At 37.9% G+C, this 18606-nt stretch overlaps 1 protein-coding gene across 8 annotated transcripts in view; it reads right to left on the reverse strand.

Moving 5' to 3' along the window:
- EP400 (E1A binding protein p400) overlaps positions 1–18606 on the reverse strand; it is a 65601-nt gene that overhangs the window by 33079 nt on the left and 13916 nt on the right. For 7 of the 8 annotated variants that reach the window (XM_050923432.1, XM_050923431.1, XM_050923433.1 and 4 more), the window contains 17 exons: positions 18052–18192; positions 17860–17938; positions 17546–17598; positions 16806–16863; positions 15572–15661; positions 14526–14633; positions 13565–13758; positions 12823–13000; positions 11273–11409; positions 10608–10777; positions 9584–9758; positions 8607–8743; positions 7227–7413; positions 5903–6069; positions 2931–3085; positions 2158–2394; positions 945–1109 (listed from right to left, as the gene is read on the reverse strand). In XM_050923432.1, the coding sequence (XP_050779389.1) occupies positions 945–1109; positions 2158–2394; positions 2931–3085; positions 5903–6069; positions 7227–7413; positions 8607–8743; positions 9584–9758; positions 10608–10777; positions 11273–11409; positions 12823–13000; positions 13565–13758; positions 14526–14633; positions 15572–15661; positions 16806–16863; positions 17546–17598; positions 17860–17938; positions 18052–18192 (2431 nt within the window). The remainder of the gene's footprint in view (positions 1–944; positions 1110–2157; positions 2395–2930; positions 3086–5902; positions 6070–7226; positions 7414–8606; positions 8744–9583; positions 9759–10607; positions 10778–11272; positions 11410–12822; positions 13001–13564; positions 13759–14525; positions 14634–15571; positions 15662–16805; positions 16864–17545; positions 17599–17859; positions 17939–18051; positions 18193–18606) is intronic. The other variant, XM_050923434.1, reaches the window with a different exon arrangement.

Here is an 18606-nt window from a genome sequence, read left to right on the forward strand (position 1 = left end):
TACTGTTCATCTAATGCAAGAATTATTCATCTGAAACTAATCAAAGGACGTTCTTAAAATTACCTCATTTCCTTACACGCCAGAAGGAAAAGGCAGCAAGGTATCAGGAATCTATGTAAGTATTTGTTTTTAAATTTATTCCCAATTATGTAATATCTTTCCCCAAATATACAATATTTTAATTTTAATTTTGCTGTACATCTAATTTACTTACTGGATTCAAAATTTATGATTTTCTGCTGTAAGGACAGCCACCTACATTTTCTCAAAGTTACATGTAGAAATATCCTCATAGGTTAAATCATTCTAAAACTAGGAAAAACCCATCACTTTCCCTCTCCAATTACATCTACTTCATGGGCCTAATTAAAGCCTCTTCTTTTGCAGTTAAGCAAATTTCCCCAGAATTTGGGAGGTCACAAACCACAGAACCTCCATAATCAGAGCCAAGAGGTACTGTTTCAGAGCAAGAATATTGTATGCCATGTACTCTGCACATGGCAGTGGCTGGGTTAAAATAGACACACATTAGTTTATTATGGAAAGGTTAAAAAGCAATGTTGCAGAAACAAGGTTAAAGATTACTTGAATTTTGCTTCACATGACTATGTATTTAATTTTTAATTAAAGCATTATTTTACTTTATTTGCACAATATACATATAAGAATATATTCATGAATGAAATATTCAAATAAAATTTATAAAAATGCTGTAACCACATTTCCTCTAACAGGTGTAATTTTTTTCTAGAGAGATCTACCTTCCTGCCCCTCACAGCACACACAGAGAACAGACACAACAAATGGTATTATCAACGGAAAAAAAAAAAAACCTCCTTTTTTAATATGCTTGAAGTACAGCAATGAGGAAAGTCTTCCCCGTCCCAATGATCCAGCGTATCAGCATTAGAAAACCCACTGACTGAAGCTGGACAGAAGAATACCTTGCAGCTGCAGAGGCTGCCCTGCCGTCAGCTGGCGGAGCTGGCTGTGTGATAAAGTAAATTTATTCCCTTGAAACTGCAGTGTTACAGGCGTCTCTGGCTGTGCGATTCTGCCTTGTGCTGATGCTATAGAGGCCAGGTGGGCTATTTTTACTACCTCACCACCTGTTAAGGAGGGAAACATACATTAATAAACGCCCTTCTATTCCCAGAATTCTAAATGTTGGTTAGTAAACTGGTGCTGAAGCGCCTTCCATGCATAATTATATAAAGTGCTTCAAAAGTGTCATATAAAAGTTCAGCAGGTATTGCTTTCTGTATTTGTTGGACAGACTGGAAAAACCCGATCATTTAAAATTAATCAACTTTTGAGAAGTTATCCTTTCACTTTTAGTAGCAAAAAGTGTAAGAGCTACCTGGAAACTCATGTGACACTTTATAACAGAATAAGTATACATATTAAAGTGATCTCCACTGCCTTTTCAAGAGCACTAAGAAAGGTTTAAAAAAAAAAAAAGAGACAAAATATTCACTCAAAATAAAATGAGAAAAAACACATTTTAAAAAGATAGAAGATTGAAATGTGCTGCGTAAGCAAGATTTATATTAAGTGAGCGGCACTTTTAGACAAGTCAAAAAGCTCTAAAATCATCAACCATCAAGATTTTTCTGATTTAAATGCAGAAAGTTTACAAGCAAAAAGCATCAAGTATAGTTACAAAATAGTGGCATGAAACTTAGCTTTTGTAAAGGCAGTGCATTACCCCAAAGAGAAAATTAATACATCAGTGAACAGTATTCTATACACAGGCAGGGCACATACAACCTAAAAGCAAAGCCTCACTGCTTTTCTCTGCCTAACAGTTGTGACTTTTGTCTCTGTGAGAGAGGTCTTCAAGCAGATGGATTAGTGTTTAATATGAAAAGAATAATTAGGATAGAGCTAAAACATTTGGTCTGAAGGAAGTCTTGCCAGCAGAGGAAACATGCAGAAATAGGAGATTAAGTTGACACCACTAATGTATGTCCACAGCAATTCTATTGTTTCTTATCCAATTTTTGATTTTCCTTGGTCATAAGCAGCGTAGTGAGCAAGGCTAATCAGAAGAGTGAAAAAAAACACAAAGATTCTGTACACATTTTAGGGTGCCTAGTAACTTAACCTCATTGTAGTAAAAAGGTGGGAGAAACCTTGAAAGGGGAGGCCACTTACTAGGCAACCGTGCCTGGGCCTGAGAGGTCAGTACCAGCCTCTGAGGCAGCACACTTTGTTGGATGGTGTGCGAGGGGGCCTGTGGCTGGGTCTGGCCTAGCTGTGAGGCCTGTGCAGTGGTCTGACCCCGCTGTTTCACAGGATTGGCTGTGCTAGTTGCTGTGGTGAAGGTCGCTGCTGGCTGGTGTCTTGGAGCACTGGTAGAAGCCTGAGTTGTCTGAAACTGTGCTGCTGCAGCTGCAATCAATAAGGTTTGTTTGTGCAAGTTGTTAGAGGTTTTAACTCCATTGTTTTAAACAACCTGCATTAAAAAGAAACCTTCCAATAGGATATTAAAATGGCTAAAGGAATGGCTTTCCTTGCAGACTGGGATTTCTACCCATACCTATCACTCCATCCTATTTTTACAACAGTATATAATTGGTAAGCATTTTTTAAAAGACTAAGTGTATATACACAAAAGCATTGTAAATCCCTAAATTCAACAGAACATTATATACAGTTGGGGGTTTAAATACCAATTGTGTCACAGTATATTTCATGCATTATCAGTTAGGCTACACCAGATTAGCTTTGCACTACAATGGTAGGTCACACTGTAGCAACTAGTGGAGGAAATTTACTGGCTATTAGTTTTTTATTTTATTTTATTTTTTTTAAAAGCCATTAGTAATCTAGACCACCAAGCTAGAGGAAAGAAGAGTTCTATTAACAAACTAGCACGTCAGTAATTTCAGAGGTTTAATTAATTAAGGTAGCAATACCTTTCTTACCTTGATTCGCAGATACTGTAGCAATGGGTGATCTTCCTCGCACTTGTCCCTGCTGAGTTAGTGTTGCTGTGGTCACTGTCCGCTGCACTTGAGTACTTGGAAAAACTACAGTCCTGCCCTCAGGCTTCTGCCCATACTGAACTGGCTGAAACAACCTGCAAAGTACACGCAAAATAAAAGCTTAAGAGAAAATTATTAACCAGGCCTTTAAAAATCCACTCAACTTTCCCAGGGGAACAGGGAGACCAAGCCCATCTATGCCTGCTAAATTTAAGCTTTCCTTTAAAAAAAAAAAAAAAAAATTCCACTGATGCAATGCTGATTTCTTGAATCTGCTGACCAAGAGCTACATTGCCTCTGCTGCTGCTCACAGCTTTTCCAAGAGCAGCAACAGCATGACACTGAAAAAGAATTGGATTGGCTTCACTTACTACTATTCAAAAACCTTATGAACAGCAGTGAAACCAACTAGAAACTGCTGACACTGTTGCTTGGAAAGCTATGACCTGCACCACACAGGTGTGGAGTTGTATGAGGAAAGGAGAAGTCATAAGGAGGAAAGCAGCAAAGATATCCTGCCACTCTACACAGCTAAGCAGAAGGACGGAAGAGGAGAGGGGAAGTTCCTTCTTCTTTGCAGATGTTTGCATCTACAAGGGAGCATCTGAACAGAACTCAACAGCATCCCACTTCTGCCTTCACTGATCAGTCTCTTATCTAATCATATTCGATACCAGACTCTGGCTGGTAAATATCTGATAAAGTTTGCAAGTCTTGTTATTACATACTCGAAAACCTACATGTATGCAGAAGTGCTGCAAAATCTGTACAAGGGGATGCACTGCCACATTTCTTTCAACAGCAACTCCAAGTGATAGGTTCCAGTGTATACTTGTGTAGTACACATGCAGACAAATTAAAACAACTATGATGGGCTGCAAGAATCAGGGCAGAAAGCAGGAGAAAGAAGGAGGTCAAAGGAAAGTAGGGCACAGCCCTATGGCATCTCTACAAAGAGAACCTCTACAACTTCCAGACTCCGCAGTACATTGGTTCCTTACAAGAGAAACACTGTTTGTTCCTATGCTACTGCAGACACAGCTAAATGCCTGAAGAACTACCTGCAAAACAGTCACTAATTCTGCAAGATTTGCTTTCAGTACTCTAGGATTCCTAGAATCAAAGGTTATTTACTTCTATATTAGTGTGAACCATAACACCACACTAGCCAAAGTAAAAATTCAGCTACCCTATAGATTGACTCAAAGTGGATCTCACGGCTTGTCTACACTGTGCTGCACTGAGGACTATGGGAGTCTGAATTGCAGAATGTGGTAAAATGTTGCGCTGTAACTGCCTCACATGGATGCTGCTGGCACAAAGTAAAAGGTACCTACCAAGCGTTAACATACATTAACACAAACTAGGTACCTTTTAGTTGTGCCAGCATCACCCACAGAAGGCCGCTAGGCTGCAACATTTTGGTGCCCTCTGCAATTCACATCTCCACAGCCAACACTGCAGCGCAGCACAGCACAGAAGTAGCCTGTGTCGTGTTTCACAAAGCAGCTCCATATTACATGCTTGTTGTGAAAGCGTGTCATAAGAACATAAGAACAGCCGTACCAGGTCAGACCAAAGGTCCATCTAGCCCAGTATCTGTCCATCGACAGTGGCCAATGCCAGGTGCCCCAGAGGGAGTGAAGCTAACAGGCAATGATCAAGTGATCTCTCTCCTGCCATCCATCTCCATCCTCTGATGAACAGAGGCTAGGGACACCATTCTTTACCCTTCCTGGCTAATAGCCATTTATGGACTTAGCCACCATGAATTCATCGAGTTCCCTTTTAAACATTGTTATAGTCCCAGCCTTCACAACCTCCTCAGGTAAGGAGTTCCACAAGTTGACTATGCGCTCTGTACAGAAGAACTTCCTTTTATTTGTTTTAAACCTGCTACCTATTAATTTCATTTGGTGACCCTTAGGTTCCTGTATTATGGGAATAAGTAAATAATTTTTCCTCATCCACTTTCTCCACAGCACTCATGATTTTATATACCTCTATCATATCCCCCCTTAGTCTCCTCTTTTCCAAGCTGAAGAGGCCTAGCCTCTTTAATCCTTCCTCATATGGGACCCTCTCCAAATCCCTAATCATTTTAGTTGCCCTTTTCTGAACCTTTTCTAGCGCTAGAATATCTTTTTTGAGGTGAGGAGACCACATCTGTACACAGTATTCGAGATGTGGGCATATCATGGATTTATATAAGGGCAATAATATATTCTCAGTCTTACTCTCTATCCCTTTTTTAATGATTCCTAACATCCTGTTTGCTTTTTTGACCGCCTCTGCGCACTGCGTGGACATCTTCAGAGAACTATCCACGATGACACCAAGATCTTTTTCCTGACTCGTTGTAGCTAAATTAGCCCCCATCATAGTGTATGTATAGTTGGGGTTATTTTTTCCAATGCGCATTACTTTACATTTATCCACATTAAATTTCATTTGCCATTTTGTTGCCCAATCACTTAGCTGTCATGTCATAATGATATTTAGTTGTTGATCTAGAGCCCAAGTCTGCTAAACTAACTCCCCTATTATCAGTTTATAGCACCCTAAATGTGCTTTACTAAACCAAAATCCTAGTTTTGAGGGCAAACAAGCTGAAAGCGTGCCATACAATACTAACAAAATACAGAGTATGATGTGTTCTGACGAATGTAATGCATTACCAGAAGGGATCTTAAAATCTAACGTTCAGTTTCACGGGTAACATTTTGAAAATACAATGAACTTATAAATACAGATACTTATAGATACTTATAGATACAGGTAAACTTATAAATACTTATAAATACAGGTAAAACTCAGTGATAGATGACTTCAGAGAAGTTTAAGAGGAAATGCATTCCTTTTTTAAAATTCTAGCTCAACGCAAGAGCATTTTCATATGAAGCTGGGTATACCTGCTTGGTTTGAGCTTCACTGGGTTGGGTCTGGCTGGATGATGAGGGGAGCTGTAAATCTCTTCAATAAACTTTCTGGTCACCTTTTGTTTTGGCAGCACTTGTGCTTCGTAGTGAGTCATTTTATTTTCTACCCCAATCAGATCAAAAAGACACATGTCTGTATCCTAGGGTTATTGTGAAACAATAAAGTTTATAAGTCAGCACATAAAAATAATAAAGTTCAACATAAATGATACAGAATAACTGGACTCTCATCTTTTGGCTGTTTAAAGTAAAACTAACATTGCTGGCTTCTCTCATTTACAGCATATATTTCAAGGGAGGAGGGGAGAAGAGGGGCAGAGAAATCAGGATTTTTTTTTAGCTAATAAAAGTTAAACTGAAAATGCCAAATCTCCAGGTATTTTTTTGGCTATAACTACAGTTGACAGTCCCATCTTTAGTTATAAATTGGCCAGGAGAGGAATTAAACGGCTAGAGTTAAGGAAATCAGGATTTAGATAAAACAGAGTTGCAGTTTTCCTGATATTTCAAATGTCATCAACTGAGCTAAATACCAGCAAATACAATTTGTAAATATAAAATCAGACTACAGGGCATACACAGATTTTTAACAGTGTGGAAAAAATGTTCAACTATCTTTTTAACATGCCCATCATTACGTAGGCTTAGTACATACGCTTTAAAGACAGCAACAAACCCAGCAAAGGGACCATGCCTTCACCTTTTAGCCTGCTTTCTTAAGGTGAAGAGGTTGTTTTCCCTTGTTCGTCTAGAGCGACACTATTTCTTTGTCAATAAGCCATCCCAAACATCACCATTTATGCTAACACAAGAACAATAGTGCATTGAATCCAGAAAGTTCTCACCCTTGTGTTAAAAAAAGAAAGTCATACTGTCCCTTGGCTATTATAAATCCTGAAAGCAGGAAAATTAATTGGAACCCTGTAATTAAATATACTGCCACAGCCTATCCAGATTTTCTTCTTATTTAAGAGTGTATTTTTGGGCATAGGAAAGCTCCTGAAGACAAGAAATACAAAACAGTGATGCAAAATGAAGCCAATTTTTCTTCGCACAACTGGAACATGAATGCAAACTTATTACTCAACCGTTTCTTAAAACTCATATGGCAGGGAGAAAGAGAAATGTAGTAAACAAGTGTTCAGTTAGGTGGTGGACTCCAAATAGCAAATTCATTCCACTTACAATCTATAGTTGGGCTTACAGCACAGTCCCATGAATGAGAGGCTGACGCTGTGTTCACTAACCACCAACATTCTGCAAGGACAATTTTTAAACAGTTCACTTTTCCACTCACCTCCCAAATATCCCGTTCCAGTGCTTTTAGTACCAAAGAAGCAGTTCCATATTCTAGTGCCTCTGATACATACGAGGAGCTGGAAAGCCTGGGATTTATCAGGTCAGGGTGATTACAAATTCTTTGCAGCTGCATCAGAACGTAAAGGACACTGACAAAATGTCCACTTTTAAGAGCATCCTGGGTTCTATCAAATAAAAAATATATATATATATTGTACATTTCTTAGTTTAAGCATAGTTTGTATAAAGCCTGAAGGAGATGTCATTGAACTCATAGGGCTAGAATCTGAAGTTTAATGTGCTACATAGCAATCTTAATATATACTTAGGTTTTAAATGGAGAGATGTTCCAGGAGTATTTAGTATAACACAATATCATTTCAAAATATGTGCATGTGATTTTGGAATTATCATGAAACTGAGGAACAAAAGACACTGCCTAAATGTCAGAAACAGTGTGGGCAAACTATGGCCCGCAAGTCAATCTGGTCCTCAAGCTCCCGCTCGGGAGCGGAACCTGGGGCTTGCCTCGCTCCGGCACTCCAGCCAGGGAGCAGGGTTGGAGAACGGTCTGCCTGGCTCCCAGAAGCAACGGCATGGCCCCCACCCTGGCTCCTACGTGTAGGGGCAGCCAGAAGGCTCCGCTCCACATGCTGCCCCCACCCCAAGCATCGCCCCCACAGCTCCCATGGGCCGGGAACCGCCGCCACTGGGAGTTGCAGGGGTGATGCCTGCGGACGGGGCAGCGCGCAGCAGAGCTGCCTGGCTGTGCCTCTGCGTAGGAGCCAGAGCGGGGATGTGCCACTGCTTCTGGGAGCCACTTGAGGTAAGCACTGCCCGGAGCCTACACTCCTGAGCCTCCCCCCGCGCCCCAAACCATAAACCCCTCCCGCTCTCTGAACCCTTGGGTCCCAACCCAGAGCACACTCCTACACCCCAAACTCCTCACCCCCAGCCCCACCCCACAGCCCACATCCCCAGCCAAAGCCCTCATCCCCCACCGCCCTAGACCAGAGCCCCCTCCTGCACCCTGAACTCCTCATTTCCAGCCCCATCCTGGAGCTCGCACCCTCAGCTCTGGTGGTTTTGTGGTTTGAAGAAACATCCACAAAGGATAAGAATTATTCCAAAACAGTTTTTAACTGACCATCATTGATTTTAGTCTTCCAGAGGTAAATGGTTGCTTTTTTCAAAGCCCATGATATCATTTGGCTCTAACATTAGTAGTTTCAGGGTAGTTATGTCATATTCTTTGGTCATGATGAAAAGATTAGGAAAAATATTAAATGCAACTACCCAGGACATAAGTAGTTTTTTAATCTTCTTATCCAAAGAGTAGAATCATAACAGTTTTTACTTTGCTATTGGAATTTCTTACCCTGGCTGCAATATGACATCTTCATACATAGCCTTTTGTCGATTAGAAAGACGACACTTTAGCACATGTTCATATTTTTTTGTTAGTTGCTTTTCAACATCTCTCTTTGATCTTCGCAAAATAAATGGTTGAATCATCTGAAAAATGTCATAATATATTAAATAATCTTCCTTCACATTAAAGATACGTTGACAACTTGAAGCTAAGATTACCAGATATAATGCACACACAAACAGCAGTTATGCAGCCATTTGTGTATAATGCAATCATGCTACTACAAAACTGGCTGCAAAACTGCTGCTTGTTGGTTTTTTTAAATTTTTGCATAAAGGTGCTCTAAAATCTAAGCTTTTGGTTTTATTTTGCTTTTTGTTAAAGACGCTTGTAGCCCGTATTGGGTTGGAGGAGAAAGGGGGACACATGAATCAAAACCCACCCTAGAAGCTGTAAAATGAATGTAAATCAACCCTCCCCTGAGTCTGAAACAGCAGCTTTGAGAGAGGTGTGAACTGCTTGTATTCATAGTAAAGAGATGCTAAAGATTGCTAATTTTTTCAGTGATTATCATTTTAGCAGACACTTCCAGCTTCTCCCCCAACAATTTGTAAAATGCCCTTCTCTCAGTATAAAATTCTGTGGCACACATTGAAAATTTGTGTACATCATATAAAAAGCCAAATTTAACATGCAAATCTTTCTTACGGTTTTACTAATGCCTGTACTGGATTCCCAGGAGCAGGTGGCTTGGGAAGATCCCTGCTGCATAAATTCTGGGCTCCAGGCATTAGGCCCAGTGTTCCACATAAGACACAATGCTTTGATCATGGTATAACACAATGATTATAGGAGGAGTTCCTGTATCAGCTGATCCAAATGTTAAGAAAAGACAGAGAATTCATCAATCTGAACTCTCCATGCCTGAGTCAACTGTGTTTTGGATACTGAAGTAAAAACGAGAAAATAATTAAATGACATACTCTGTGTAATCTTATAACAAGTTTATGGCAATAATCCTGATTCTCCTCATTGGCTGCCTTCACTGGGAAATCTAGATAAGATCTGGAAATTCCTGGAATTAGAAAATGCACCATGGTCCACAACTCCATCAAAGTGTTATGCAAAGGTGTGTCTATCAGGAGCAAACGATGCTGGCTGTGAACAATAAGAAAAAGAAACTCAGTAATGAGGTTCAACAGTTAAGTAGTTTTTAATAAAATCATGAGACACTTATCTGAACACTCTGGGTATCTGACAAATACTTAAAACACAATAAATAAATTAATAAATAAAACCAGCAACCCCATAGCATACAATACCACCAAGTAACCACAATAAACCAAATTAACACAAAAATAAAACTAACTCTATATTTTCCCTAAGCATTGGGTCCAACAATATTTGCTTCTTCAGTAAACAATCAGTTTGCCTGAAAGTCACAACCATAATGATTAAGACATACTACTAATTATTAAATTGGAAATTAAAGACAAAATGAGTGTGTTATACTAACATTTAGGACAGTTATCTTTATAGTTATAACATTAAATTACAGAGCTTCCTATCTGCTTGACTGTTTTAATAAAAAGAATTTAAAAAAAAAGTTTTATTAACTTAAGCCTTCTGACACAGTCATTGGAACTTTCATGCAAAATTTGTGAATCATCCAAAATCAAGCAGCTATTCATCAAATTAGTTTCTCATTTCCACAATATAAAAAAAAAAAATTGTAGGAAATATTTCTGCTTGAGCAAGTCAAGGTCCAGAACAGAGGAGCTACAGCGCTATGTGAGCTGCTACCATTTGGTGCTGAGCAGGTCTCTGAACCTTGAATGCTCAAGTAAAGGGAACTCTACAGTGTGCAACTAACATACTATCCAAGTAAGAACTGAGGCAGATAGAAAAATAAGTTCTACAAAATTCTGGAACAGAATTCTTGAATTTGTGAACAGAAAAACTGATCTAAAAGAAACACCAAAGAAAAATTGTTGATATGCTCCACACCTTCGGAGATTGAAGAGTGCCTCCCAGTGTTTCTCAGTCATGTTTTTAATTTGCTGCATTTCATCTACAACTAAGTACTTCCATCGTATTTTCATGAAGGCATGGTTGCCTTTAAACAGTTGTTTGTACGAAGTGATACACACATTAAAGCTGTTGGGTTCCATCCATTCCTACAAAAAACAAAATGAATAATGATCCATACAGGCAATCTCCAACTGTTAATACTAGTAGGATAGAAAAGTGATGGCAGAATTCCAGTGATTATGATTACAAGCTATCCACTTTACAGCTATTAAAAAAATGCACCCCAATTGATTTATAAGCTAATCCTGGTCTTCAAACTACAAACTAAAGGGTACAACAGACTGCCTTCTCCCTTCTAGGAATGGGCTGATAGTGCAGCTGGTGACTGGCCTGAGGCACTTCAAATGCTGAAGGTACCAGTAAAGGTGCTGCACGTAATGTTCAATACTTAGGACACCTGATCGCTTCACTTGCATTTTCAAAGAAACTTATGGATAAGAAGCTCTTGGTAAATGCAAGAAGCCCACATTACACTATTTCATTGTTCACTTCTTGATATAGCTCAACAAGATGCATATGTCTGTGTACCTAAACAGTGATCTAGTCTCATCATTAAAAATAAACCCTGCAAAATAGAATACCTGTCTCTTTGCTCTAAGTTCTCTTTGACTGCCAAAGTACAGAAGAATTTTCAATCCAGGGCACCAACGTTTCAATTCAAGCTCCCACTTCAGTATGTTACAACTTCGTACAACAACAAGATGAGGACCCCAATTACCTACAGGAGGAAAAATACAGCAGAGGACAATACAGACATGGGATAAATATTGAAAACTCATTTTCTCCCTTCTGCTTTTAAAGTTAAAAACTCTATGTACTGAATTCATTGTGTGAGCCAATAGTAATGTTCTTATAGTAGTCCTGTATTAACAACTGTTAACTAGTCTGAGAAAATACAAAACTGTAATTCAAGGTTGCAGTTCTGTAACTGCAATTGTTTATCAATGGTTGAGTGAACTGAGTCATTTGTTCATTAAACAATATTGGTTTGGTTTTTTTTAAAATACTGTTAAACTGGAGATTTTTAAAAAATTTGGCCCCCAAAATCCAAGGCATGGGAATGTTAGATTGAGCAGCAGGTTGTCAACTGCTAAAACTGTCCACTTAAAACACAAAGGCACTGAATGTCATATTCCAATATAAATAGATTTTTACTAAAATAATTGTCCTTGTCCATATGCTACCAAAGTCTGATTTGAACCCATAGAATCAAAGAGATTATGATGTAAGACTGAATCTCTGTTTCTCTCTCTCTCTCATTTTGTCCAGAGTACACTTATTTGTCAGCTTCTGGTGTTGCTGGCAGCTGGCTCCTAACCCCTCCTCATCCCCTTTATCAACAGTAGCAAATCTAATCTAATACCTGAGCCATACCTCCTGAGGTCCCTTCCAACCCTAATAATCTATGATTCAGTATATCTGAATAGTGCGTTTTGCTGCCAGAACACTAGGTGTGCTGCATATACAGTTCTGCCCTGATGAACTCAACAGTTTTTCAACTGGGATGTGTCAGTACATCTTAAAACAAAAAACCCAGATTATAATTGGAAAAACCCAGATTGCAGCTATATTAGAAATGACTTGTACAGATCTGAGGCATGTGGTCAGCACATGTCAGATGCAGTCTTTGGGAAGTTTGCATCCTTTTTGGTTTGTAAGTTATGTATTAAAGTACAGATAACAGTTTGCAGATCTGCAGCACCTTTAATCAGGCATCAAAAGAGCTTTATAAATACCTCATCCTTCACCACTTCTGGAGATAAATACTACCTCTTGCAAACCACAGCAAACAAAGACACAGATTTTAGAGGAAGCCAGGAAACAACAATCCCTTATATAAAGTAATGCAGCTTATTATCAAACACTGATGAGTGTTTTGAGTGTCTTGACCATTTTTCTTAACCAAAAGGAGATAGCTTAAGAGTGCTTGAGAACAGCACTTCTAGTAGCTACTCAAGAAGTGACTAAAACTGCCAGCTTTTTGCCAATATTCTTAAAAGGAATCACCACAATTGTCGGCAAAGTTTCAAGAAATTGGCAGGACAGCTGTAAAGAAGCGAAAGAGTGATTTATAATGGTAGTGCCGGTAAACCTTAAATTAAAGTTGCATGAAACAGCAGAATCAGCTTACCTTCATTACTAGCCAGGTGTGCAAAAAAGGCAATGACTTGCACAGTTTTGCCAAGCCCAGCCTCATCTGCCAGAATACCATTCAGATTCTTTTTATATAGCTTTGCTAACCAGTCCAGCCCAATCTTCTGATATTCTCTGAGAGTCCCACACAATAAAGATGGAGTATTATATTTTACCTGTGCCAAAAGAATATATGTATTTATGTTGCTGCTTTTGATCAAAGGTTTGAGTATGATTAAGTTCAAGGAAGCAAGTAAACAAACATTGCCTTCTCTAACGACACAATTATGAAGATATTTTACTATTCACTGATTGTTAAAAAAATAAAATCCATTAAAAATAGTGCAAAATTTCTTGAGGAAACAGCAACCCTACTTGCTTTCTACTTCTAGCATTCCTTTTAGAAGATCCTGACCCACCCATAATTAATTAAGCCTCACAACACTCTCTATGAAGTACTATACACTTTTACAGATGGAGAAACTGAGTAATGAGGAATTAAGTAAATTGCCTAAGACCAAGATCCAGTCATTGGAAGAATGGGGAATGGAATCCCAATACTTTCAATTCCTATTTCCCTCATTAAGTCACAGTACAAAGCTGCATCCAATATTATGTTAGCTAAAAGGCGAACAACAAAAGACATTCCTTTATGTAGTATTTAGAATTTTAAAGCTACACTTTTAAAAAATAATCTTTATGCACAAACACAAGCTGTAATGGAAAATGAGAAGCTTTACCGCGGTCAAGATACGAGCACTCCCTTTAGGTAACAGTGCTTCCGCAGCTGCAGCAACTTCTGTTATGTCTTTTGTGTGTTTCTTCGCAGCATTTGTTCTTTCTACCCCCTTATGTTGATCAATGCTGAGAAGTGAATCTATGAGTACCACTTCCTTCTGAAGGCTTTCCTGGTCTCCTGTATGGTCTTCCAATTCTACATAAGATGTAAGTTGATGATTATTTTACACACAGACATAAAACATCAGAAGTAAGTTACTAAATTGTTTTAACTGTTTCTATTATCTTCTATTTGGCCTAGCTAAAATGAAAATCAAGTTAAGCACAGTGCCACGTTCTAAACGCTCACATTAACTAACTTGTAGGGGCCATTGGCACAGAAATACATTTTTATACTTCCTCTAAGAAATCCTCTGGCATTTCCCAATTTCCTAAAACTGAACCCAGAATGCATAATTCTGTGATCAATGATATCTATGACACACAATGATAAGAAAAGTAACCACTCTGCATGCAACCGTATATACTTCATTTATAAGTTTTTCTATGGCTACCCTCACTATAGTTTCTGACCATCTTCAAATGTTACTGGATTTATCCACACAACACTCCTGTTAGGTAGGTTAAGAAGTATTATCCTCATTTTACACATTGGGAACTGATATACAGAAATTAAATGCTTTGTGCAAGATCATATAGAAAATGTTTTGCAGTGCCTGGAATATAATAACCCATGGTTCCCAAGCACCTTTCCAGATCTTTAACCACAAGACATTTCCTCCTTTCATACAATCCCATAGACACCAGTACTGCACTTTTTATTAATTTCAGATGTGACTTACCTTATGTTTGTTCTCCCATAGCATGAACCATCTTGATAAAATGAGCCCACTGAACAATCAATTGATTTCAAAATTAATATTAGTAGTTTCTTCTAACAAAAATAAAATAAAAATAATTTACCTTCTTCACTGGTGTCCTCTTTGCTGTCAGGTTTAGGCTGGGGCCAGTGAAAATTCTCTGAAAAGGCACCTTCATACATCTTTACTAAGTCATCCAAAGGCAATTCCGCTGAAGGTTTTTAAAGAACAAATACAAGGTATTAGTACTAAAAACTAGCAGTTATCAATAACATTACTTTTTAATAATTAAGGATACTTTGATATATGTACTCAATTGAGAAACTGACTTTAAAGATAATTAACAGATGGAAGAAAAGAGACATTTTTAAAGTCAGTAGGCTCAACCCAGAAGGTTCTTACCACAGTACAAACCCACTATATAATCTGATAATCAGTTACTGCTTAGGAGAATCACAGCACTAAAAAACAGCAGGCTTGTTAGATATCAAAACTGAAGTACACTGGAAATCTCTGTGGGGTACTTTGTGCAGCAGCGACATGCACCTGCTCTGAACAGTTTTACAAAACGGAAGTGGTTACTGGCACAGCGTCCTCAGCAGGCTCTGGTGAAGAGCCAAGGCAATTGAGGCTGGTGGAATTTCTATCTAATGGGAAAGTGCTGTGGAGGGTTTTAAGCAGCATTGCTCAGATGACCAGTGATCATGGTAGCTGGGAAGAAGGAGAAGTGCTGCCATGTTAGTCAATTTTTAATTTGCATCTCCAATGAGCTTGTGTTTTCAGTGTATATCAAGGGCACTTGGAGATTTGGATGAGACCCTTTTAGTGTAGAGTTTGTATAGGAGCAACATTTAAATAAAAACATTTATACAAACTCTTTTTCAAACCAAATACTCAAGAATTAGCTAATCATTATATATACCGCTCCATAAACACTAACATTCATCACAGTCCACTATTAAAAACAACAAAAAACACACACAGGAATACAAACTATACATGACTTGAAAGTTGAATGCATTCAGAAAAACATTCATTTGATGGCTACCATATTTGTAAAACATAGTAACTGCTATACATTTTCACATTTCACTCCAAACCCCACCAATATGTAGCAAACTTGTGTCCACAGGCAATCCACATACCTACCTTCTTTGGCTAAGTTAGAAAGTTCGGTTTGATGGTTTATATTTCCTTCTTTAGCCTCCTGCTCTTCAATTGTCTCCTCTTCATCTTCAACTATCACCAAAACACACATTTATAAAGGCAGCTTAGTTAAAAAAACTATAAAAAATCAGAATATGACTGAGAGATCTGCCAGTTTAAGCCTGCTTTGGAGATTGTTCCCAAGTCAAAGGCATTGGATATCACAATGGAATTTTGCAAGAGAGAACGGTCATTAAGCTAGCCTCGTCTTGGTGTAATTGCTGAACTTTGGATAGTGGTCATACAGACTGCAGCATCTCCATTCCTTTGTATCTGTGATCTACTGAGGTGTACAGGTTCATAAGATCTCACCAGCTCAAGAAGCTATGCAAGTCACTATTCAGGTATCTCTGAATCTCACTATAACCGGATATCACTGAGAACCTTAGCAGGATTCCAAAAAGGATTAGATATTTATATGAACAACAAGAATATCCAGAATTACGATACTACCTTCTTTTTAACAAAAGAAGTTTGGAAGGGATAGAATCCTTCATGCTTCACGGCATAAGTCAACCTTGAACTTTTGAGTGTTAGTAGGAAACTTTCCCTGGGGCCAGGTTATCCCACAACTGCTGGAATTTTTCCTCTCAAGCAGTCTGTATGCTGTCAAACCGGATATTGAACTAGATGAACCACTAGTCTGATCCAGTATAGCAATCGCCCTGGAGGCTGGGAAGAGGAGGAGGAGGAGATAAAATTATAATCAAATATACTGACCCAGAAGAGAAGATTTTCTTCCACTCCCAAGTTCTAGCAATACCAGCATCCATGCTTCTAAAAAGGTCTCTTTATTATTATTATTTTGTTCTTAAAGTGAAAACTGTAACTCAATTCAGCTGGTATTTTTACAAATAAGGAGCAGACGATGGAAGAAGCCAATACCACAAAATGTTTATTCATCTCTTTCCTTGGGCATTTAGTGAGAGATTGGGTATAATAGGTAACAAGAGTGAAGTCTTGGCAATAAAACCTCACTGAAGTACCTTCCCTCACGCTGCTATTTAATCTTTGCTGCAAAATGGATAAGGTTGGCAAGTATGTTGCAAAAATACAGGGTATCTGGATCAGCAGATTGAAAATTAGCGTTCAGTTTTTAAATATATAAAATACATACCCACACTTCCAAAGACAAATGCACCAAGCACTGTAGACAGAATTTTAAAAAGTGACTAACCTTCCTCATCAGTCAATGATGTGCTTGCCTTTCTTTTCCTTCCAGATGACACTGAACCCTAGCATTAAATAATTTAAATGTTCAAACCCATGGAATATAAAGCCAACACATAAACAAGACTTCTAGAACAGGAGGAGGCTAAATCTCCATTCAGTTCCTCTTTAAATCTAGCTATCCATACCAACATTTGTATAATAGGTTGATCAAAGTCAATCAAAGGCACCCACATGAGTGGAATTCCACTGATGTCAATGGGACTCTATGCAGATATAAAGGTCCAGATGCAGACATCACTTTGTAGGATCAGAGCCTGTATGTGTAACTGGGTAAATAATACACCCTTTAAAAACGTCCAGACATCTTTTTCATCTCTAAACACTAGAATAGCCACTTCAAAGCCCTTATAGGTTCCTGGATAAACATTAACTCTCTTTTCAAAAAGGTATTATATTATCAATCTCAGACACACACAAAATTCAGAACATTCAAATGTCAAAGGTTTATGGTTCCTAACAATATACTGTGTTTTCCCCCCTGCACCCACAATGATGAATTGTTTAAGGCCAAAAATTCAGAATTAATCTTCCAAAAATCTGTTTAGTGTCAGTTTGTGTGTTAGTCTAAAAAAGCAGCTTTAATGTTTATTTGAAACAGACAAAAAAAAGTGTTTTTTCATAAGAAGCAGTAAAATTTAGAATAAATCTGAGACTCTAAGTAACAAGTAAAAAAAAGAGACTTACCATCTCACTTTCTTTTTCCAATGAAATGTCTTCTGTAGGTTTTGTACCTTTCCCTAAAAAATTATTACAGACATCCAACAGTCACTCAGCAACTTTGTGTTTCTTACGTTAACATTTAATTGCATCCATGAGAAAAAACCATCAGATAAATAAGGTCTAACAGTAAAACACAACAAATACCATGATTCACAATTTGGATTTCTACTGTCAAAAAGATGAGACCCCATACTTGAGTAAGTGGATGCAAATATGTAAAAACTGTAGGGTGGGCCATGAATTTATACCCCAGTTTTAATAAACTGAAACAAAATTACCTTTATTTGAACTTTTCCTTAAATTCAATGCTTTTTTCCTTTTCTCTTGAAATTCAATTTGCAGTTTTATTTCAACAACCTAATATATAAAATTGCAACAAAAATGTGATTAGAGCCTCTAGATTTTAAAAAGACTTTAAAACAATCTTGCAGTCACAATTTTTTTTTTTTTAAAGGAAGTGGACAGTTTACCTGTTCAATATTTGACCAGAAGTATTCTATTTCTCTAGCAATTGAGGCAGCAATGCGCCTTAACTTGTTTTGTTCCTCTTTTCTGGCTCTCTCTTCATCAAGTTTCTTTTCCTCATGGTAGCGAGCCACAGTTCTGACCATCTAATAAAAACCATTAGATTCTGAATGAGGTTGCCTCAAAACATTCATCACCATATTTCTTAAAATTAGACTTTTTACCCATCAACTAGATGTTAACTATAGCATAGTTTCAGTGCACCTGTGATGTAATTAATCTTCAATATTTCTATAATATTTCTATGTCAGAAAAGTAACTGGTATGAAATTAAAAAAGACAGAAAAGTCTACTAGATTATGGTCTTATTTACATAAATGCTACTTTACTAATGCAAAATTAAGTCCTAATGGGTTATTGGAATAATTTATAAGACGTATTTTAGAATTTCCTAGTGAAATAAGTATTTCAAATATAAACTAAAACAATTTAAAATTTGTGAACGACAAGATAAGTGGTGCACTGCATTAGGGTATCGCCTGTAAGGAGAAGGGATCTGA

Source organism: Gopherus flavomarginatus, chromosome 15, assembly GCF_025201925.1.
Source record: "Gopherus flavomarginatus isolate rGopFla2 chromosome 15, rGopFla2.mat.asm, whole genome shotgun sequence".
Classification (NCBI taxonomy): domain Eukaryota; kingdom Metazoa; phylum Chordata; order Testudines; family Testudinidae; genus Gopherus; species Gopherus flavomarginatus.